At 42.5% G+C, this 23777-nt stretch overlaps 1 protein-coding gene across 1 annotated transcript; it reads left to right on the top strand.

Moving 5' to 3' along the window:
* The first annotated feature begins 487 nt into the window (after nt 1-487).
* pcnx2 (pecanex 2) lies at nt 488-23777 on the top strand. Its single transcript, XM_077496223.1, has 40 exons — nt 488-670; nt 2258-2463; nt 3387-3504; nt 3607-3643; nt 3715-4103; nt 5064-5267; nt 5346-5816; nt 5932-6115; nt 6343-6484; nt 7449-7585; nt 7663-7741; nt 8102-8237; nt 8576-8718; nt 8935-9088; nt 9209-9241; nt 10847-11018; nt 11087-11197; nt 12043-12134; nt 12206-12315; nt 13089-13197; nt 13315-13407; nt 13482-13632; nt 14650-14791; nt 14874-15051; nt 16071-16179; nt 16260-16389; nt 16538-16596; nt 16707-16922; nt 17548-17801; nt 17867-18100; nt 18720-18823; nt 19558-19702; nt 19786-20016; nt 20106-20263; nt 20356-20472; nt 20793-20974; nt 21738-21904; nt 21976-22050; nt 22959-23135; nt 23438-23777. The coding sequence occupies exons 1-40, from the start codon at nt 518-520 to the stop codon at nt 23591-23593; spliced, it is 6258 nt and encodes a 2085-aa protein (XP_077352349.1). The 5' UTR covers nt 488-517; the 3' UTR covers nt 23594-23777.

Raw genomic sequence — 23777 nt, 5'->3', positions numbered from 1 at the left:
CGTGATAATCGTGCTATATTATGACGTCATATATTGTATAAATGCATGAGATGCGATTGGCTACATGCAAGCTATTCTGTGCGGATAAACAGTGAAGGTGGGAATCACATAATAGGAGAGGCGAGGGGGAGGAGGGACGAATGGGAAGGGGGAGCGAGGCAGGGAACGATGGGGGGGAGGGGGGAGGCGTCAAATCTGCGCATCTGTCGAGCCAGAGAGGGAGAGCGTGAGCAAGGCGAGCCGAGCAGGATGAGGACAGCGGCGCTGGGGATGATTCACCCGTCGACGCCGGGATGGGAGACGCCAGAGCCGCCACGAGCCGCGAGGAAGGAGCCGTGCCGCCGAGGCGACATGGAGGCGCGTAGCAGCCGCTGAGGGAGAGAGAGTCTCTTTATTGTAGCCTAGCAGCAGCATCAGCACCATTCGTCCGACCGACCTGAGCGGGGAGGAGGAGGAGGTGGTGGAGGAGGAGGACGAGGAGGAGGAGGAGGAGGAGGAGGAGGGGAGGGAGGCAGCGATGGGCTCCCACGTTGCTCAGACCCTGCGTCAGGGCGTTTGGGCGTCCCTGACCGGGGGCTGGTACCACGACCCGGAGCAGAAGAAATTCAACAACTCCTGCCACCTCTATCTGTGGATCTTCCTGCTCATGCTGCCGTTGTCTCTTCATCTGGTGAGTTGGGGCCTTTTTTATTTGTCTTGTTTGTTTGTTTTTGCTAGCGTGAAACCTTTCTGACATCTTCTATTGTGTGCTGGGTGAGAAAAGGAAGGCAGCATTGTCGCAGTGTGTTGCCCTGTCGATGCATGCAGTGACTCGACGCATGGCTGCTCCCGCATGTGCCAGCAAAAATAAACTGCTGCCATCACCGTGCACGCATGCTCATTGTGTGAGCCGTGTAAATACTTAGCAGGGATTCACAATCTGTGGTGGTGCAGGCTTGAGACAGCCTTCTTTCGAAAAGTAGGAAATTAAATACCCTACTGTATTTCTTCAAATAAAGGCATTCGTCAAAGAAAGAGAGAAGACCTTCCTTCTATAGTTACCAAAAAAATGGTTAGTAATTGTAATGACTGCAGTTCATAGATGTTATCATTCACACACAGACGGCTAACACATTTGAAAGCTGTTGCTAACCAAAAAAGCAGCATCAATAATTAGTGCTCCAGTATGTACACCTTCAACAATGTTGTGTGTCCATTTGTGACAAATAAAATGTCTCCTATTTCTTGTCAGGGGAAAAGAAAAAAGAAAAAACAGTTAGCTAAGGTAGCTATCTTAATTCTTAAACAATATCGTATGAATTGCTGTTGCTAGCCAAAACAGAAGCACCAACAATTAGCGCTCCAGTATGTACCCTCCACAATGTTGCATGTCCATTTATGACAAATAAAATCTCCTATATCTTGTCAGAAAAAAGTTAGCTAAAGTAGCTAACTCGTGATTCTTAAACACTATCATATGAATAGCTGTTGCTAACCAAAAGAGCAGCACCAACAATTAACGCTCCAGTATGTACCCTCCACAATGTTGTGTGTCCATTTCTGACAAAATGTCTCCCAATTCTTGTCAGAAAAAAAAAAGTTAGCTAAGGTAGGTAACTCTTGATTCTTAAACACTATCATATGAAATGCTGTTGCTAACCAAAACAGCAGGTTATAAATAGCATCTGCTGTCAGTTACAGTGTGGAGACGTCTTTAACAGCGACTAGCGTTCCATCTGCCATTGCTCCACAATGTTGTGTGCGTCCACTTGAGATAATTAAACGCCCCCCTCAAAAAGACGCCTCCTATTTCCAGCCAGAAAGATAAACCTTGTTAGCACCAGTTCACACGTTGACAGTTGAGCCCCTTTGAAATCTGTTACTAGCCAAAACAGAAGCACTGACTGAGGCACGTATACAGTTTCTTGGACGACTAATATGTGGAGTCACATGTTGACGATTGGATTATAATACAAAGATAATAGTAATAAGCCATTTTCTCATATTCTGAGGCTGGCCATTGTTGATCAATAATAAATATTGTAATAAAGTATTGGCAAAATCAGCTGACATTTTTATGTTGAGGTGGTATTTCCAGCTGCTCAATGTAAATATGGTAACTTGTAGCCTAATTTAGTTACTTTCAAACCCAAGTAATCAGTGACGTTATAACTTTTGAATATCAAGTAATCAGTCAAGTAACTAAGTTACTTTCTCAAAGTAACTGCATCAAAACTTGGCCATACCTTTGATTTGACGACGCATCAATTGCACGCAGGCCCTCCCTCCGACCACCATGGCCCTCAGCATCTACTGCGCCTCCGTCACCATCTTCTTTGTGCTGGTCAAGACGGCCAACTACCGTCTGCACGTGCTGTTCGACGAGGGCGAGGCGGTGGTTCGCAGCAGCCTCTCGGACCTCAGCAGGGCCGGCGACAAGAGGAGCAACGCCGCCTCCGACGCTTGCCTGCCCGCCAACATCAGGTGACTATCGAACGGAAGTGAAACACAAATGAGTGTTGCCCCCTGGAAAGTTAGAAAGAAAGAAAAAAAAATACCCCTCAAAGAGCCATGTATGAAACTGAACAGGAAGTTGGCCATTTTGGTTTGCGGCAGCCATTTTAGGCAACCAAAATATTAGGAACAGCTCAGTATGCTGCTCAGTGCTCAATTTACTTCTGCATGATGCACATATAAGGCCTGATAGCTCCTTTTTGGGAACTATTTTAGTCACTTCCTTGTGTCTATTTTTTCCTCCCACTGCTTTTCTTTGAGATGAAATTGTGTACTTGTGATCAATTGAATAAGAATGCCACTGAAATTCCTTCGTCTTCCTTTGAAAGATTCTTAGCACAAAAAAAAAAAAAAAAAAAAGTCTCTTCTCGAAAAATCAGCATCTAAAACAGACATATTATGTATTTTCTTCCCAGTTTTAAAATGTTCCCAGGTGCACAGTAATCCTCCCCACTATTTCAAGGTTTACGTTCCGGAACCACCCACTGCGACAAGTGAAAAACTAGATACAGAAATACACCTTAGGCAAGGCATTTTTTTAAATGTCTTTAAACACAGTTTGAAAATAATCCAATTAAACTGATACCAATGTTAAAATGAACATCTCATACATCGATAATCATACCAAAAGATGTGCATTATAGAATGAACCTACAGCCGTCGTGTTCTGTAGGCGTAAGAAGCAGGATTACAGAGGATTTAAATGACATTAAATAACCTTCAGCAAAAACTAGGCTGAGCTTTAAATTGGCCTACTTCCTGTTTTCTCTCATCTTTCAAATTTTGTGTCAAACCAAAAAAGTGTGCCACCTCCTAAAGGTCCACAGTGGAATTACACACAAAATAAACAGAACAATCGGCAACTAACTCAGAGCCTCACCTTTGTCCAATAGGAAGAGCAGCACCGTCCCAGACAGCGTTGCCATGACGATGCTGGCTCGCAAGCGTCCCAGTCAGGTGATCCAGGTGACGGTCAAGCAGACGGAAACGGACATGGGGCTGATCGGGGTGGTGAGTGATGGTCGCCGTGCGTTGTGGTGATGGACGCTCGCCAACATGGTGCTGCCATACACTCACAAGTGAATTTTAATACAGTGGTTCTACTCCATGTAGGAGGGCTCCAAATCAGATGAGGGCAAGATGGTAGAAGGTAATGATCATTTTGAAGATTCACCATTCTTATAGACTCTCTCCTCTGACCTCTGATTTCCACATTTTCAGTGGCCTGCGATGCTGAATGCACCACAGAGGATAAGCTAGGGGAGGAAGACCCGGAGACGAGGGAACCCCCCGACAAGGATGCCCCTCTGCTGCAGGCTCAGCAGAGGCCCCCATCCCAAAGTGAAAAACAGGAGACTCCGTCTGTGCAAGTCATCGACGACAAGGAGGCACCAGATGAGGGAAAACAGGAGACGAAATCCTGTGAGGAGAACCAGAAAGCATCCGGAGAAACATCTGAAGGTCTTCCTCCCTGCAAAGGAGATGAAGATGACGGTGTTGAGAAGGAGAAGGAGGGCCACAGGGCCAACAATGATGCCAACAATAATTCACTGGAGACCCCCCAGGAGTGCCCTCATGAACTCATCGACATGCCAGACCCAGCTCCACAGGTGCAGTGATGTCGTGCACCAAATGGACATCACACAGTATGTATTGGTTGAGCACATACAGTACCTCCCCCAAGGTGGAGAGATGGTGGTAAGAGTGAAGCAAAATGATGAGAGGAGGGTCTGCTAGGGTCAGTAAGGGGGTTAGGAGACACGATTTAATGGGCTCTTGTTTTAAGTTTCATGGAAATGACTGATTGACCGAGTGGCAAGCCAACTGACTGATTGACAAACCAACTAACTGACATGACTAGCTAAAGAACAAACTGACTAACTAGCTTGCTACTAACTATTTGGCTGACTAACTAGATAACTGAGTAGATACAAAACTAACCGACTAAAAAACTGATGAACGACCAGACTGGCTGATTCCCTGACTGACTAAGCAACCACTGTCTTGAATAGCTAACGAACCAACTGAATAATGGACTAACTATAGCTAACTTACTAAATAAGTTAGCTATAGTTAGTCCATTATTCAGTTGGATCGTTGGCTACTCAAGTCCAATCAGTCCACTGACTAATTGAATGACTAACTAATTAACTAACTAACTGATTGACTGACTTCCTAGCTAGCTAACTATCTTCCTAATTAACAAACTAAACATCTGGCTAACTGCCTGACTGATTAACTAACTAATTAATTAACTAACTGATTGACTGACTTCCTAGCTAGCTAACTATCTTGCTAATTAACTAACTAAAAATCTGGCTAACTGCCTGACTGATTAACCAACCAACCAACCAACCAACCAACCAACAGGTGACTAGCTGAGTAATAATGGTGTCTGACTAGCTAACTGACTAGCAAACTAACCAATAGACCAACTAGCTTACTAATGAACTAAGTACTTTAGTGACTAGCTAGCTCACTAAATAGCTGACTGATGATTGACTAAACCCATATTTGTCTATTTTTAGGTCAGCATCGTTACTAGTAGGTATTTTTGTATTTTGCGTCAGGACGAGCAAGGGGATGAGACGTACTGCTCGGATGAAATCGAAGTGGTCCTCACGGACAGTTCGGGTCCCGCCCCTTCGTCACCTCCTCATCAGGCGGACGCCGACGGCGACGCAGTCAAGATCGTCATCACCATGAGCTGCGACCCTCGCACCGCCGCCCAGCTGGAGGAGAGCGTCAAGCAGAGCCTGCTGGAGAACGCGCAGGTGAGATAAAATGGCGGCAGGTTGAAATGTCATTTTCATGGCAGCACTGAAACGCGAGTGATTATTGATATTGCTCAGGCCCAGAAGGATGCTGGCGAATGTCACATCAAGATCCCGGTCATCACTTTCGACTTGCCCGAGGACGACGGGCGACAAATGGAAGAAGGAGCGCAAGAAAATGAAGAAGCAATCCCAACAAAGGACGAGCTCACCCTGAGACAGACGGCCAGCCAAAGCGAGGAGTTCTACTTATGCAGGGACAGCGTCAGCTCAGAGTCGGCCACCTTGGAGCGTCCCCATCCCGGTGCGGAACAGGAACAGGCCAGCCCGCCGCAGACCAACGACAACACCTCGTCCGGTGTGGACGTCCACTCCCACTTCAACCCCGATGACACGGACCCTCCGGTTTCCAGCGCCGACCCTCAAGGGTTCCTGCGTCTGCCGCCCGCTTTGGGCCGCTACGGCCCCGGGGGGAGGACGCACTTACGCGGGATGAGCATGGACAGTGGGAAAGACGCCGTGTTGCTATCGGATCGCTCCCAAAACACAGTATGTTGTTACCAAGTAACCCTGTTTTGGACATGCACTTGTTTAGTTTAGAGCTGTCACGTCAACCGTATCCAAAGTCACCACTATATTTTGTCATCTTTCATCTCGATCCCAGACCGCCATGACCACCTCCAAGTCAGACCTGGAGGCAAAAGAGGGCCAAGTCCCCAACGAGTCCAACTTCTTGGAGTTCGTCTCCCTGTTGGAGTCACTCAGTGCCCGAGGGAGCGCAAAAGATGAGGGGGCAGATGTGCAGCCAGAAGTGAAAACCTCCGTGGAGATGGAAAAGCAACTCACAGGCTCGTTACTATTATCTTTTATGTCTTGAATATATTGCTCATTTGCCATGCACACGTAGAATGTTGTGGTTCAATTTTGGCTAATAATAATGACAGAGTTTTCAAAATATAAACAATAATGCTTTGCAACTTTGATGAGGGAATGTAGTCTGATTATTTAACTTGGCATCACTGTTCACACTTGCAGTTTTCTCACCCTTAATATAATGGCATGAACTGCGTTGCAGAGAACGCAAGCGCATCTTCCAGAGCAGATGACCCCAAAGAGGCCAAGAGGAACAGCAAAGCGGAGCGACCCAAACCGCCCACCAGTCTGGCTCCTGACAAGACTGTTCTGCCGATACACATTCCCATCGTCTCACCAGACAGGTAGACAATGAAGATATGAATAACTGGCAGAATTTGGACAATATTTGTGTCACTTTACAACAGAGCAAAAAGTCAACAAAGAAAAAATTGGTTATTTTTATTTTTATTTTATTATTTTTTTGGAGGGGGGGGGTGATTTGAATGTGAAAATAAATAAATTAATGAATTAATTAGGCCAAATTTTGCCTATTTTTATAGAGCTAATACTGGCCACTTAATCCGGCACTTTTGAGCAGGGCCCAACCGGCCGCCGATTATTGGCCTTCAAACATCTGTCGAAACAATCGGCCAATTGGGCCCCTTAAAATTTTATCGCAGAAAACCGAAGTTTCCGATGCGGCGAAAGTACCCTGAATGCACCATTTTGCTTTCGTAGCATTAGCAAATAGCAAGTGTGTTGCGTAGGTTATTCTGTTGTCCCTAAGCATCCTTTAAATGTTTTAATGACACCTCAGTTGGTGTTAACCGTAAAACTAAATACACAATGTAAAGAATTACATCCACTATATATACAAAACATGCTTCGTTTCTAAAACATTGGCTAGCATCACCCTAACAGGAAGTTAGCAAATGCTAACAGGAAGACAGGAAGCTAACATCCTTCAAATAACAAAGAACCACACACAAATCTTGTGGGAACACATACCCACAGATGAGATAACACTACGCAAAGGCACAAATTCTTCTCAAACTTCTGTACTCACTTTAAGTGTGTACGCCATTGGATGCACGGCACCACGCTGCCCCCAAGAGGCAAAATGCACAGGAACAGTCAAGTCAAGTCATCTTTATTTATATAGCGCTTTCCAACAGCCTTAGCTGTCAGTATTTGTATTATATATATTTTTAATAAATAATCGGCAGATTAATCGGTAATCTTTTTTTTTTTTTTTTTTTTGCCAAAAAATATCAGTCGGGCCCTACTTTTGAGCACTACCACCATATGACTGTGTTCCACCTCCAGTCCGCAGACAGAAAAAGATCCCGATTACGACTCACTGCCTTCCCAAACGTCCCAGTCGGAAAGCTCCATGTTGCAGGTCATCTGCCGGCCGGAGGCCACGAGCAAGGAGGAAGCGTACACCTTCCACACGGTGCACCGTAAGCCGCTAACCATCTCATTTTAGCATCCAAAACGCTTGTTTGCGCTATTCAAAGTTGTATGTTTGTTATCCCAGGAGAAAGGCCACGGAAGCTGTACGCCGAGCGAGCGCTCAACCTGCCGCTGGGAGCCGAGCTGATCACTGGCAACATGTGGTACAAAATACAGCATCTGTTTTAAAGGGGAACTTCTGTCTGCAAATACATCATTGCTCACAGTGTTTCAGACAGTGTAGTCCAAAAGTCACTTGAAAGTGAAGGAGCTTGTCCCAGCCTAGATGCCAAGTCATGTCATTTCTGTATTTCATAGTTAACACAGAGTAGAAGCCACTTGGAGTATTTTTTTTAACTGGTCTGTGGGACAGTCAATGACATAGCCCGTGGAATTCTGCCTAGCAACAAATAGCCACACAATAGTTTGACGTGACAAAAGCGCCACCTTCTCCCTGTATCGTGATATTGCCATTATGCATCCTATTAATGTTAGCTGTGTGTGTGCATGTGTGTGTGTCCAAGTGACCTGCTGTCCACGTCTTCCAACTCGGAGTGCCAGGACAGCATGGCGGGCGGTCACGCCGACTGTCCTTTCCAGCGGCGCATCATTCCTTCGCACCGACTTCGACCCCGAAGAACGCACCCTGAGATCTTCCAGGTGTGCATCTTAACCCCATAAAGCCAAACATATCATTAAATACAAGACATTTTGAGCACTCTATTTCATGATTATAATATCCCCCAATCACAGCACAGCTCACCTGTTTTCTACGTTTGGTCATGTGACATTTACATGCTGTGCTGTGATTGGTTACCTCAGCCCTTGTGATGTCATTTTCAGTCGGCAGCAAGTTGCAAAATGTTATTTTAAAGGTACGAATTGTACGTGAAAAATAATGAAAGTATCAAATTAATTATAGACAAAATATTAACTTTTTATTGCTATAATGGGCTAAATAAGTGAAGTATCCCTTTCAATTTTTGACTATGACACAGGAGGAGGACTCTTTAGACGACTCCTCAGAGACCTCCACTCAGGAGAAGCCCACCAGGAAGATTTACTACAAGCTCAAGTTATTTCCTGGCAAATGGGTGGACATTTTGTACGATCGGCTCACCTTGCTCGCCCTACTGGACAGGTGGGAAAAGCCCGACTCACTCCCTGTACTAATCCCACATTCAGCACAAATCTTACAAATGTGTGAAATGGATTTTATTTATTTTTTTTGTATAGTTGAATCCTGAAAATATGCTTCTCATACACTTTAATCACATTGTAGGCCTAAACATATTTGAACATGTTTAGCAGGGGGGGAAAAAAATCCCATGATTTTGAAGTGTTTGTGTTTGTGTAGGAACCAAGCGGTTCTAGAGAACCTGGTGGCGGTTTTCATGGCCTTCCTGGTTTCCTTCCTCGGCTTTGTGCTGCTCAACGACGGCTGCTTCAAAGACTTCTGGGTCTTCCAGTTCTGTCTGGTCATCGCCAGCTGCCAGTACTCCTTACTCAAGGTAGGGCAAAAAGGCCCAATGACAACCACCAGTTAATTATTAAGTGAAGATGAATTGTCAAACAAATCAAGCTGTCTAGATTGTCCATTGATATCTCTTCTTTGTGATTTTGCTTTGCAGAGCGTTCAACCAGATGCAGCTTCTCCAACACATGTGAGTGACTTATCTATGGCTTAAAATATTCTTTGAATGGACTGTTTTGGACTTAAAATGTGGGGGAAAAAAAAAAAAAAAAAAAAACACTTAAAAATTGGGTGCGGCGATGATGCATTGATGACACTGGAATTGTAAAAATGTGCATGATATGCTAAATAGATAGATCAACAATTATACAATATACATAACATATTGTATTTAGGCCCTCCTTATCATCACTATTCCATTACAATTTTAGCACTCAAATGATAAACCAAACAACTCCAAAGTACAACTAGCCTGGAATAGTCACAAAAGTGCAAGATATGCTCTAGAAAGTATATCACAGTCTCAACAAAATACTTGAATGACAAACTGAACAACCTCAAAGTACGTCTAGTCTTCAAAAGTAAAAAAAAGTGGATGATATAGATAGAAAATTCCGTTGTCATCATTGCACTTGGATGGTAAACCAACACCGCCAAAGGTTATCTAGCCTGGAATAATCATGAGAGTGCATGATATGCTACATAGATAGTAGGGGTGTGAATTGCCTAGTACCTGACGATTCGATTCGTATCACGATTCACAGGTCACGATTCGATTCGATGCCGATTAATCCCGATACGAATTTATAAGTCGATTGTTGCGATTTTTTTTTCATTCAAATTTAGAAAATACTAATCAGTAAGCTTGTAGAGTGTAAGATTTATATGAAAATGTATTATTTATTTATCTGAAATTTCAGTCTTATAGAGGTTGTAATCTGTTTCATGTTTGAACAGCATTAAAATAAAATATTAAGGCTTAATGTTCCGTTCATATAACATTCTTCCATGCTCAAGGTGTGAATCCTAACCCGAAGTCAGAAGTTTTGTTGAATATTTTTCCATTAAAAATGGAAGTTTAAAAATCGATTCACACACACACAAAAAAAAAAAAAAAAAAAAAAAAAAGGCAATGATGATAAGACGTTGAATCGGTAAGACTACCGAATGAACAATTCTGAGCTCTTTTAAAAAAAAATAAAAATAAAAATAAATAAAAAATAAATAAAAATCGATTCAGCCGCCTATTGAATCGATTCGAGAATTGCGCGATGTAGTATCGCGATATATTGCCGAATCGATTTTTTTTTAACACCCCTAATATATCATGCACAACAATGACCAATTCCGCATCATCAAAGTATGCCATTAGGAACGGATGAACAAGTTTAGCCGACACCTTCACGGAAAAAAAATATAATACAGAAAATCACAAAAGTACCTGCTCGGAAATCTATTCTGTACTTTTGTGACTATTCCAACATCATCAAAGCAATAAATCAAACAGTTTTAAAGTATGCATACCTTGGATATGTCTTGATCAGAAATAAATCATCCATCTATCTTTATTATTAAAACAAAGAACTTCTACATACACTGAGCCTACAATAGTAACGAGAGTGCATGTTATGCTAAATTATGACTAAAGAGACAGTTGTGACTTGTCCAGCTATAACAAACCAAACCACTTTAATGTACAACTGAGTTTGGAATATTCACGATAGTCCGCAATACTTACCACCTATCGACGGCTGTTCGTAGCATACCATGCACTATCGCATCTCCGTTTGTGCAGGGCCACAACCAGCTGGTGGCCTACAGCCGCGCGGCCTACTTCTGCATCTGCTGCTCGCTCATATGGACGCTGGAGCAGCTCCTGCGCAGGAAGGACCTCCCCGTGTCCACCTTGTACGGCGTCACCATCGTGTGCCGCGACGCGCTGCGCTTCGTGCAGAACCTCCTCGTGGGTACGGACGGACCGGCCGAGACGCGGGCGCTTCCGCCTCCAGCCGCTTCTGATCCATTTCCATAACAGGTTTCACTCACTGCTTCCCCATCACGTTCCTGGTGGGCCTTTTCCCGCAAGTCAACACCTTCACCATCTACCTGCTGGAGCAGATTGACGTTCACTTTTTCGGCGGAACAGGTCAGCCAAGCTACATTCTTTTTGCTTTTATATATATTTTTTATTTTTGTGTTGACTAGGAGTGTGACGATATATCGATATCACGATAAATCGTGATACTTTGTCTCAATTGTAGTTTATTTACAGCCACTATAACGGCTCCATTGTTCATTGCTTATTGAGCAATTACTTGGCGGGCCACCAGGGGGAGCGCCTCATAAGAGTGGCGGGGAAATTTACGGAAGTCTTCAGGCAAAGAAGACTCATGAGCTTACTTGTACTTGTGTAATACGTTTATCTGTCCAGCAACTGACTCAGTTTTGCATACGTTTCTATGAAAAATCTGTATTATATCTTCAATTTTAACATTTTTAAAACATATTTTATGTTTTATGCTTTTTGAAGCACAATTTCTGATACTTTACTTAGCCATTTTTGTCAGTCAACATGAATATTTTGCCTATAATAAGTTTCCAATTAGTACCTTTTAAAAACTTATTTGCTGCCAATAACGCGTAAATACTTTTTTTTATGTCTTTAGTGTCCCAAAGACGTATTTATACATTTCTTTTTCTTTTTTTTTATGCTACATACAGAAGGCATACAGCATACAGAAGGCTTTGATGCAGCCTCTCAACTGCAAAGAACGGTTGCAGAAATGGTCGTTATTACACAAACGGCTAGCAGGTGGCAGCAAAGCAAAGGAGATCAACCAGGGCCATGTAGAAAAAAAGCTAAATTACTTACAATTTTAAATAGATTTGTGAAAACTGATGAAACTTAGCTCTCTTCTAATGCTAATTGTTGCAAAACGGAAACAGATAGAAACATAGGCAGGCTAAAGTGTTTCTTTGCTGTCATTCCAGCGGCTACGAGTCTGATCTCGGCGGTGTACGGCATCCTCCGCAGCCTGGCCGCGCTGTCCCTGCTCTACGGCTTCTGCTTCGGAGCTCTCAAAGTAAACGCGTCCAAACCGCCCCGGCGGCGCTTTAAAATGTTTAAAAATGCGTGCGTGTGTGCGCGTCGCAGGAGCCGTGGGACGAGCAGCACACGCCGGCCTTGTTCTCCGGTTTTTGCGGCCTTCTGGTGGTATTCTCGTATCACCTCAGTCGGCAGAGCAGCGACCCCTCTGTCATGATGTGAGTAACGTTTACCAGTTTAATTCATTTTTGTTTTTTAATCCAGTATAGTCCATTTTACTTTTCATGTTTTTTGTTTGTTTGTTTTTTAACTTTTGAAGTGATGTTTTTTCATTAAAGGTTTAAGTACAATTAACATTTAATCTTTACCGGTTTGTTTTTAAAAAAAATTATTTTGTTATATTCAAGCTAGAGTTCAAAATGCATGTGCATAATGTTGCAGTGGGGTGACAGTAATATTAATTTTTAATTTTTAATGTTAAATTTTTAGGTCTCGCTTTTGGTGAACAGTAGCGCTGTGGTTATTTGAATAATTTTAGAACCGAATATTTTTACTCAATCGGGAATTCAGAATCAAATGTAAAACTTATTTATACACAAACATTCCATATTACCTGAAGCTTAAAGGAAAATATTTAAAAAAAAATGTAACTGAATTTTTATAGCTGGTGAGATTTTTTTTTTTTTTTTTTTTTAACTTGGGCTAAAAAGTTACAGAACCTATTGACTTATATATACATTCTAAATTCATTTAAATGTATGTTAAAAAAAAAAAAAAAACTTTTAAAAATGTGATTTCCAATTCTTTCAGAAGTTGTAGTTAGTTGCAGTTAAAAAAAATAATAATAAAACCTGTCATTGTTATTTCTATTTCACAGATTTCATTTATTGCAGGGGTTGTTTTAGAACGTAACCCCCGCAATGGAATGGAGGTTACAAAACGAACTTGTAATCAATACTTTCTACACTCTTCTCCTGTCTTTTACCTGCAGATCGCTGATCAAGTCGAAAGTGATGCCCACGTTGGCGGAGGGCGAGGAAGACGAGGACCAAGACGTCGACATCGAAGACCCTCTGCCCAAGAAGCTGCAGAATTCCATGGTGAGCGACAACAACAACAACAACTGCCTCCACCGAGCGTTTGCCATCATCAGACTGCTCAAACGGCGCCACCGGAATTCTAAAAGATGAATAATCTCAATGGTGGACATCCCACAGAAGGAGATTCTTCTGTCGGACGTGATCGTGTGCTCGCTCGCCTACATCCTGACCTTCGCCATCACCGCCAGCACCGTCTTCCTGTCGCTCAAGGTGAGACTTCCGCTGATTTTGGGCAACCAAAGCAGAGTTTATAACTCATGTTAATGTTTGGGGGTTTTTTTCAGCCCTTCGTGACCATCGTTCTCTATGCGCTGGCCGGGACGGTGGGCTTGGTGACGCACTACATAATCCCCCAGCTGAGGAAGCATCACCCCTGGCTGTGGATCTCGCACCCGTTGCTCAAGACCAAAGAGTACCACCAATTTGAGCCCAGAGGTGAGACACTACGAATACTTGATTTTTCAACTATAATGACACATATTTATCACCATATTCAGCTCAATTTATCAAAAAGAAATGCATTTTTCTTTCAAATGAGGTGGGAAAAAAAGATGTATGCAAGCCTGAAAACATGTGAATTCAAACTCATGCTTATAATAACAATATTTAATGAGTAATTTCAAATTAAGTTGAGTAAAATAAATAAAAATCTGAAAAAAAAAATTGCTGCAGGTTATTTAAAAAATGTTCGTCATTTTAATTTCCTATTAGTTAATAAATTTAAAATAATTTGATAATTCCACTTTTTTCCCCAAAATGTTCTATTTTTTTTTGACGTTTAGTTTCATATGACAAATTAACTAACATATTTTACTTAAGAAATGTTTGGTCATGTTATTATTTATTTATTTATTTAAACATTCCATTTCAAATGAATGAGTTATATTAAAATGACTTGATTTATTGGCATCTGTTATCATAAATTCAGTATTAGTACGCCCTTAAATTTAAATTGTAATTTCAAGATTTAAAAAAACAAACATTTTTATTCATTTAAATAATTGTAAAAACAAAAAATCAATGCAGAACGTTTTTGTTGAATTAAATTAGTAAAATGTCATTAAAGATATTGTTTAAAATCATATTTATATAACTGCATATCATTTCCCCTTTTGAATTTATTTAAATCAAAATTTTAAATCAATGCAAATTTTCATTGAAATTTTGCAATAAATTTGTAGAATATAATTCTAAAGTAAAATTCTTTTTTTCAAAGTAAAATTTGTTAGCTCATTGGATGATATTTTCTCTTTTTCTTCTGAATTATAAATAAAACCTATGAAATTTAAATAAAACATTTTCAATCACCACTTGGTTTTTCCACTCTGAGTTCTTTCACTACGAATTTGAATTTAAAATAACAACGCAGGTTTCAAGCAGACAATATTAGCCGTAGTTACGTCATCATTTAACATCATGTGCACACGTTTTTTTTTTTGTGGCCTGCAAAAGAGGACGCAGTGCTGATGTGGTTCGAGCGCCTGTACGTGTGCCTGCTCTGCTTGGAGAAGTACGTGGTGTACCCCGCCATCATCCTGAGCGCGCTCACCAACGACGGCTTCGCCCTGAGCCACCGCAAGAAGCTGGGCATCCAGTAAGATGCGCCTTACCTTTGCCAGCCTGTGTGTGTGGGGGAGGCGCTCCCATTGATATTGTGTATTTTTGTTTCGCCGCAGCTGCGACGTGATGCTGACCACGGTGGCCGGGATGAAGCTCCTGCGCTCGTCCTTCTGCGACCCCAGCTTCCAGTTCGTCACCTTGCTCTTCACGCTGCTCTTCTTCCACTTCGACTGCCCGCGCGCTTCCGAGAGTTTCCTGCTCGACTTCTTCCTCATGTCCATCCTCTTCCACAAGGCGAGCGCTCGCACCTGGAAGCGCACCAGAGACTTTTGGGGAACGTCAAAAATCCTCTTGCAGTTTTAGTATAGCTTTTAAATTGAGGGCTGTGTAATTTATTTGGCCATGCTCAAAGCACATACGTACATTTTTTTTAATTCCCATCCTTTCCCTATGTGTACAGGTGTACAGCAGGGCTCTATCCTGGGGCATCACAATATAGCAAAATGTCTTTTTATTCAATTAAAAAAGCTGACATAATTAACACAAGATAAAATACATTAAAAAAAAGAAACAAGTACTTTTGTAAGGTGGTTTATGTTTTTGTTTTATTATTTAATTTAATAAAAGATAATGTAATTCAAATTTTAAAAGAAAGAAATTGCTAGAAAAATATTTGTCGTAAAAAACATGAAAATATCTAAAAAACAAAAAACTAAAAGTACTTTTGTAATGCAATTTCTATTTTTAAAAATGTTATTTTGGAGTAGTTTACTGTATTTAAGAAAAGTAAATATTCAAACATAAAACATTCATTACAAATTACTTTTACAGGATTTGCATTAAAACTGATTAATAATAAAAGTGAATTATAAAAATACTTTTTCAGCCTTTGTTTAATTTTTTTGTACTTAAGGACAAATGGAACTTAATGAAATAAAATCAACAATTTATAAAGAATGACAATGAAAACAAAATTATTAGAAAAAATGTTTTCAACATTATTTCAAAAGAAACATGATTTTTTTACTATAGTTTTGGGTGATTTATGATCATTTAGGAAGTTGAATAATGCATATGAATGAATCAGTAATAAATATATGCAGAATTAGGTATTGAACATGTTAAATTGTTTTTGTTTTTAACTTAATAACGTATGATATTCAGGCTTAATCAAACATTTTCCTAGATTTCTGCTCCTCTTTTCCGTTTATGTCATAAAAATAAAAAAAGCCAAATAATGGAACCAAAATACACTAATATCATTTTTGATACCTATGACGTGTACCTATAAAACCATCTTTGTTTGGTTGCAGATGCGAGAGCTGCTCCTGAAGCTTCACTTCATCCTGATCTACATCGCCCCCTGGCAGATCGCATGGGGCAGCGCCTTTCACGCCTTCGCCCAACCGTTCGCCGTGCCTCGTATCCTTACCGGACCTTCACGTGTGTGTGCTGGCTCACGGTGAGATCCGCAGGTTTGTTCTTGACAGGCGCGCGATCAGACTCGGCCATGCTGCTGCTGCAGACGCTGATCACCACCGTCTTCTACACCCCGCTGGCCCCCTTCCTGGGCAGCGCCATCTTCATCTCCTCGTACCCGCGACCCATCAAGTTCTGGGAGAGAAACTACAAGTAAGGCAAATGGAAATTATCTGCCCTTTATTTTTCATGCGGGAAAAATCCAAATAGCAACACGAATACATTGAGCTTTACAGTGATGGTCTTGTGAGTCACCCGAGACAAGATTGTAGCAAACCTAAAAACTTCTTGTCGTCTGCAGTACAAAGCGCATCGACAACTCCAACAGCCGCCTGGTGTCTCAAGTTGATAAAGAGACGGGTTAGTTTTCTGACACTTTTTTTTTTTTTTTTTTACAATGTTGTTAAAGCCCTCCATCCAGTGCTTCTGAAATGCGCCCGTTGTACCGTTTTTACGACTTTCCCTTCCAGGCTGCGACGACAACAACCTCAACTCCATCTTCTACGAGTACCTGACGCGCTCGCTGCAGCACTCGCTCAGCGGCGATCTCATGCTGGGCCGCTGGGGCAACTACAGCGCCGGGGACTGCTTCATCCTGGCCTCGGACTACCTCAATGCCCTGGTGCACCTCATCGAGATCGGCAATGGCCTGGTGACCTTCCAGCTGCGAGGGCTGGAGTTCAGAGGTACGGTCCCTTGCGATATTACGATTCCCCGGGATAGAGCCCTGTGGTACACCAGTTAAAACGAGGAACAGATGCTGCAGTTGTTTCCACTGTTGTACCCAAGTTCTTTGCCTTCATACTAGGGATAAACCGATTATCGGCCAGGCCGATATTTGGCATTTTGATAAATATCGGCACTGGCCTTTTTACCACTCTGAAGGCTAATAGAGCTGGGCAGTGAATGCAAGCACATTTTTGTTTTTCATTAGGAGTTGTTAGATGTTCACAGACAGTTTTTACTTGGTCGTAAACACCTTTCGAACATATATAGACAATTTATCACTGTGAAGACCTTTTGAAACATTTTAGGAGCCCTCATACATTCACATGCATTTGTTGCTCAGTGAGCTGCATGGAACTTTTCATTTATGGATCTATTTAAATTTCGACTTAAATATGAAATTAAAATTAAATTATGTTGAAATTTTGGAAAACTATTTAGTAGAAAGGTTTAGGGAACTATATATTATAATATTTTCTCTTTTACTGCAAATGAATATCGGCTTGAAGTATCGGTTATCGGCCTCCTTGACTACTAATAATCGGTATCGGCCTTGAAAAAAAACTGTTCATCACTCCATCCCAGGAACTTACTGCCAGCAGCGGGAGGTGGAGGCCATCACGGAGGGCGTGGAGGAGGACGACGCCTGTTGCTGCTGCGAGCCGGGCCACCTGCCCCACATGCTCTCGTGCAACGCCGCCTTTAACCTGCGCTGGCTGGCCTGGGAGGTGACGGCCACTAAGTACCTGCTGGAGGGCTACAGCATCAGCGAGAACAACGCCGCTACCATGCTGCAGGTCTACGACCTGCGCAAGCTGCTCATCACCTACTACCTGAAGGTACGAACAGGAAGATTCGCCCTGCGGGAAAATCTCTCGCTCATACGTCTCTTCCTCGTTTCTAGAGTGTTATCTACTACCTGGTGCACTCCCCCAAGCTGACCGCCTGGCTCAAGGACGCCGCCATCCACGAGTCACTGCAGTCCTACACCAAGTGGCACCACATTGAGCGAGACCCTCAGGTGTTTAGCGTCAAGATCGACGAGGACTACGTGCACTGCCTGCAAGGGGTGACGAGAGCCAGCTTCTGTAACGTGTACCTGGAGTGGATCCAATACTGCGCTGGCAAGATGGAGACGGTACGGATGCGTTTGGTTCATCGTACACCCTCGCAGGTTGTAACACGACGTTTAAAATGGATACAAACTGTATTGTTTTTCCTGTTCTCTACAAGAAAACTGTTTTGGAGCTTGACACGGCAGACTCTAAAAACAGTTGGGTCAAACAAGACACAACCATGGCTCAAAAATGAACCGATCCTCTACTTGGGTCTATTTGACCCAACTTTGAGTCAAGAAATTGGTCTTTTAGTGTAAAACAACTCATAAATATTGGTCAGATCCTTTACTTGGGTCAAAAAATTGGGTCAATTTGTATAAAACAACACAGAATGTTGGGTCAAATTGACCCATAAAGTAAATCGGTCCATTTTTGATCCATAATTGGGCTACTTAGTTTTGACCCAAGTGTTTTTAGACTGCTATGCTTCTCCCCCACAAGACAAATTCGCTTTTCCGACATGTCACGCTATTACCTTTTTGACATCTGCACAAAAAAAAAACTTGAAATAAAAACAAACCATTTTTACTAGACTGTAGTTTGATCACCCACCACAGGTAAGAACCAGGTTCCAGGTGCCAACAAGCCTTCCAGTCTAAAGTCTGTCCTCTTCCTGTATCCTCACATTTGTCTGTCCAGCCTGTTGACAGCGATGAAGACTCGCCTCTGGTGACTCTGTCGTACGCCCTGTCGGTTCTGGGAAGACGATCGCTTGGAACCGCATCGCATAACATGTCCAACAGGTGGGTAGAATCACATTCTCTTTCTATACGCTTCGGATTAATTGTCTGCTCAGTCATCCAGATCCTGCACTCTAAAAACAGGTGGGTCAAAAGCAACCCAAGAATTGACCAACCCAACTTTGAGTTCCAAGTTAACATCCCACAAAGCAACACAATTTTTGAGGTTGTTCTTGGGTTAATTTAATAACCAAATTGAATTGGGTCAAAAATGAACCCAAACAACTATTAGAGTTAAAAGTTGCATCAAATTAAATTAATAACACGCAAAGCCACCCAATGACATGAGTTGTTTTGTGGGTTATCCATTTGACCCAACTTTTTGACTAGGGTCCCTTTTTGGCCCAACTGTTTTTAACAGTGTGCTGAAGCTAAAAGTAAACTTGTCTTCAGCTCTGAAGAACCGAATCTCAAAGGGATTGGATCGTGTCCAAGGACTGAGTTTGTTGGACTATTCAGGTCCCGTTAACAGACCAAGACTGAAAAATGTCCAGTATCAGGTTTTTGGTTCTTCCATCCATCCATCTTTTATAGTTTTTGTCCTCATTAGGGTCACAGGTGAGCTCAATAGCCTATCACAGGTCACTTTGGTTGATAGGCAGGAGACAACCAGGACTGGTCAACAGTCAGTCAATCATTGAACATAGTCTTCAAAAGCTCCACCACAAGGGGGCATCAGAGGCAGGTGAAATCTCATAAGCTCTCTACTTTGTTGGTTTTCCGTCTACCCCATCAAGCCTGGAATCCTTCCTGTACGGTTTCAACACGCTGTTCAAAGGCGACTTCCGCATCGCGACCAAAGACGAGTGGGTCTTCGCCGACCTCGACCTCTTGCAGAAGGTGGTGGCTCCAGCCGTCAGAATGAGCTTGAAGCTGCATCAGGTACGGGCAAACTCCCATTACCCATAATGCGCCGTCCTTCAAGATCTTCACAATCTTTGCTAAAACCATGCAAAACCTCCCAGGACCACTTCACGTGCCTGGAGGAGACGGAGGAGGCGTCCATCCTGTACGAGGCCATCGCAAACTACCGCAGCAGCCTGGTCATTTGCCACGAGAGCGACCCGGCCTGGCGCAAGGCGGTGTTGTCCAGCCGCGACACGCTGCTCACGCTGCGCCACATGGTGGACGACGGCACGGACGAGTACAAGATCATCATGCTCTACAAGCGCCACCTCAGCTTCAAAGTCATCAAGGTAACAACAGAAAACGTTCCACGGGATGTTTTGTTTCTCTGCTTTTCTTTAACATCGCAGATTGTCACTTCCTCAATTCTCGTCGGTAGATCAACAAGGAGTGCGTGCGAGGCTTGTGGGCGGGCCAGCAGCAAGAACTGATCTTCTTACGGAACCGAAACCCGGAGCGTGGCAGCATCCAGAACTCCAAGCAGGCGCTGAGGAACATGGTCAACTCGTCGTGCGACCAGCCGCTGGGCTACCCCATGTACGTTAACGTGCGGGCCCGAGAGCCGAAGAGAACCAACCGAGAGATGTTCTGGGGTTTTTGACGTCTGTTGCTTTGTGGCGTCGATCCAGGTACGTGTCGCCGCTGACGACGTCATTCGCGGGAACGCACCGGACGTTACGCACCATCGGGGGAGGGGCTTCCAGCTTGGATGCCGTTCGGTCATGGCTGTGCTCCAAATGGCTCAGGTTCAACAGAATTTTCCTCGGGTGCGAGTGGCCGGAAACGGCGCTGATGTGTGAAACCCGGAAGTCCGTGACATCATCTACCCCTTTAGCTCCTCTGCAGAAGTGTACTTACAATTATTTTAGAGACAAACGATACTATTTATAGTTGTGTCAGAAAGTTTGAGGGGTGGGAGGATATTTTAAAATAATAAATAATTGAGAAGCACTGGTCTAATATGATATTAGTTAAAAATGTTGTGTGGTTAAATCAAAAAAGGGTTGATAACCTACTACTCTGAGCACATTTAACTCATTTGCTACTTGCCACATATGCCGTTAAGAGTGCGCAAGGACAACCTGAACAGCTGCAACAGCGGCGTCAACATGGACGACGGCGACTGCGGCGCCGGCGGCTCGTCATCCCTGAGTCACAACCGGCCGTCATCGGTCACCTCAAACAGTCTGAGTGTTTACCAGCAGAGAGCCCCGCGGACCACGCGCAGCCACCGACACCATAGCTCAGGTAAACTACAACAACTGGGGGGGACAGAGACAAACATAAAGGTTTAAAGAGTAACAAAAACCATAGCTTGCCAATATTACCTTTCAGCTTTATTTCTTCCAGCCTTGAGTGTTCCCCCCCTCGTGTCAAAACAGGAACTGTATTTGTGCGTCATAAGAGTGTACTGTATTTCCTAGGGGTGTGAATTGCCTAGTACCTGACGATTCGATTCGTATCACGATTCACAGGTCACGATTCGATTCGATACCGATTAATCCCGATACGAATTTATAACTCGATTGTTGCGATTTTTTTTTCATTCAAATTTAGAAAATACTAATCAGTAAGCTTGTAGAGTGTAAGATTTATATGAAAATGTATTATTTATTTATCTGAAATTTCAGTCTTATAGAGGTTGTAATCTGTTTCATGTTTGAACAGCATTAAAATAAAATATTAAGGCTTAATGTTCCGTTCATATAACATTCTTCCATGCTCAAGGTGTGAATCCTAACCCGAAGTCAGACGTTTTGTTGAATATTTTTCCATTAAAAATGGAAAAGTTTAAAAATCGATTCACACACACACACACACAAAAAAAAAGGCAATGATGATAAGACGTTGAATCGGTAAGACCACCGAATGAACAATTCTGAGCTCTTAAAAAAAAAAAAATCGATTCAGCCGCCTATTGAATCGATTCGAGGATCGCACGATGTAGTATCGCGATATATCGCCGAATCGATTTTTTTTTAACACCCCTAGTATTTCCCGTTGTGTGCAGCCAGGAGGGAGTATCGCAGCAGGTCGGTGCAGCCTCAGACCCAGCGGCCGCCAGTCAGCAGCCAATCGGGACCCATCGTGGACTCGGCCTCCAATCACGGCCTGGTCCAGCGTCTGTCCAACAGCCAGCTGTCCTTCAACACTTCCATAGCATCTATCTTCTCACAGGTAAACACGTGCCCAACACTGATGACTCGCAGTTAGCTTTGGCCTTTTCGTTAATTTTTTTTCCCCCTCAGGTCCCTCGTCTCTCGGGAACCGGCGGGATCAGCTCGCAGCTCCAGACGGCGCAGAATCAGCAGCGATCCAGCCAGGTATGAGCTCGCTGCATGACCTTTGCATACATGCTCTTTAAATACCTTTTTTTCCATCTTAAAATACTCCATGAGGAATTCCATTAAATAAAGATACCATTAAATACATACAAATAACAAATAGCTACATGTCATTCAATAATTACAAATCAGCACTGAAATAAATAGTTAACTGAGTCAACAGAATTATTAAATGTTATATTTCACAATTCAATTAAATTCCTTTTTTTTTAAATCCATCACATATACATATAGTTATATTAATTTAATAAATAATTACAAAATAAAATAAGTAATAAAACTATTTAAAAATTTAAGTTTATGAAAAATACTGAAGATAGTTGCTGCACTAAATGATAAATCGGTTCTATATAATCATTACGTCTCATAATTTGAAATCAGTAAGAATATTAATCAATCTAAAAATTATATAAAAATGCCATTCAACAATTAAAAAGGTCACAAAATACATAAATTGGTCTTGAAATAAATGAATAAGTAGGTTCAATAAAATGATTTAAGATTATAATGAATATATTATATATTTAATATAATAATAATAATAACAATAATACAGTATTATTAATAATAAAATAAATAATAAATTATAAAAATAATAAAAAATTCTTGTGGCAAGTGACATTGCCACCTACTTGAAGCTTCGACATTGACGTAATGGTTAACAGCTGATCTCAAAAGAATTCCTTTGCTAACCAAAACAGCAGCATGTGTACATCTTTCAGAAGAATTAAAAGTACAGAGACTTACCCCTCACATGCTGCAAACTTGTTCCCTGATCAATATGGAAGCTGGCCTTGTGTCATGTGACGACAAGATCATTAAGAGTTTCTGTGAACTCTGACATGCGATCACACCATAATGTGGTGCGCATGCACGTTTCTCATTAGGTGTCATCATCGTCATCCACCCTGAGTCTGCTATTCGGCAAGCGCAGTTTCTCCAGCGGCCTGGTGATCTCGGGGCTGTCGGCCGCCGAGGGCGGCAACACCACCGACACGCAGTCGTCCTCTAGCGTCAACATCGCCATGGGACCCTCACACCGGTCGGGCAGCAGGGCCACACAGGTACACGCAGGAGGACGCTACAGGATGTGGACAAAAGTATTCCTCGTTTCTTTAAAGGCGTACTAACTGCCACAAAGAAAAAGAAAAAAATGTTGTTGTTTTTTAAATGTATGTTTGTTTGTTTGTTTGTTTTTAGCAATTACTTTAAAAAAAAAAACTTTTTTTTTTTTTTTTTGAAGGATCAAACTATTAACTAATGCTACATACATATAAACTGATGGTAGATTTTTTTTTTTTTTTTTTTACTAAACTTATTATATTAGTCCTGTGGTAATAATTTTCCATTCCTTGCCTTCCATCAGTGGACGTCCGAGCCGTACGAGAGCATCGACGAGACCGTTCCCAACACCGCCATCGAGCAGTCATGTGAGCAGAGCGTCAGCCAGGGATTGGACAAGACCCCCACGGATGACACTCCCACGACAGCTCCTGATGCGACGGATCAAAAGACTGCGTGAGAACAGCTCACGTTCGCATTTACAGGGAGGACTGTACGACGTATTTGTGTCCGTGAAGGAGAGCCACCGAAATGCACACCGACCTGCCTCCGCATCACTCAGCATGTGCTCTCACCGTGTTCTCTGAATGTACTGTCAACACCATCATGGGAACTGTCAAATGGAATAAAAACAAATGTGTTTT

This window comes from Festucalex cinctus, chromosome 14, assembly GCF_051991245.1.
Source record: "Festucalex cinctus isolate MCC-2025b chromosome 14, RoL_Fcin_1.0, whole genome shotgun sequence".
Classification (NCBI taxonomy): Eukaryota; Metazoa; Chordata; class Actinopteri; order Syngnathiformes; family Syngnathidae; genus Festucalex; species Festucalex cinctus.
The sequence above is the reverse complement of the archived record's forward strand: the minus strand, read 5'-3'. Positions and strand labels throughout refer to the sequence as shown.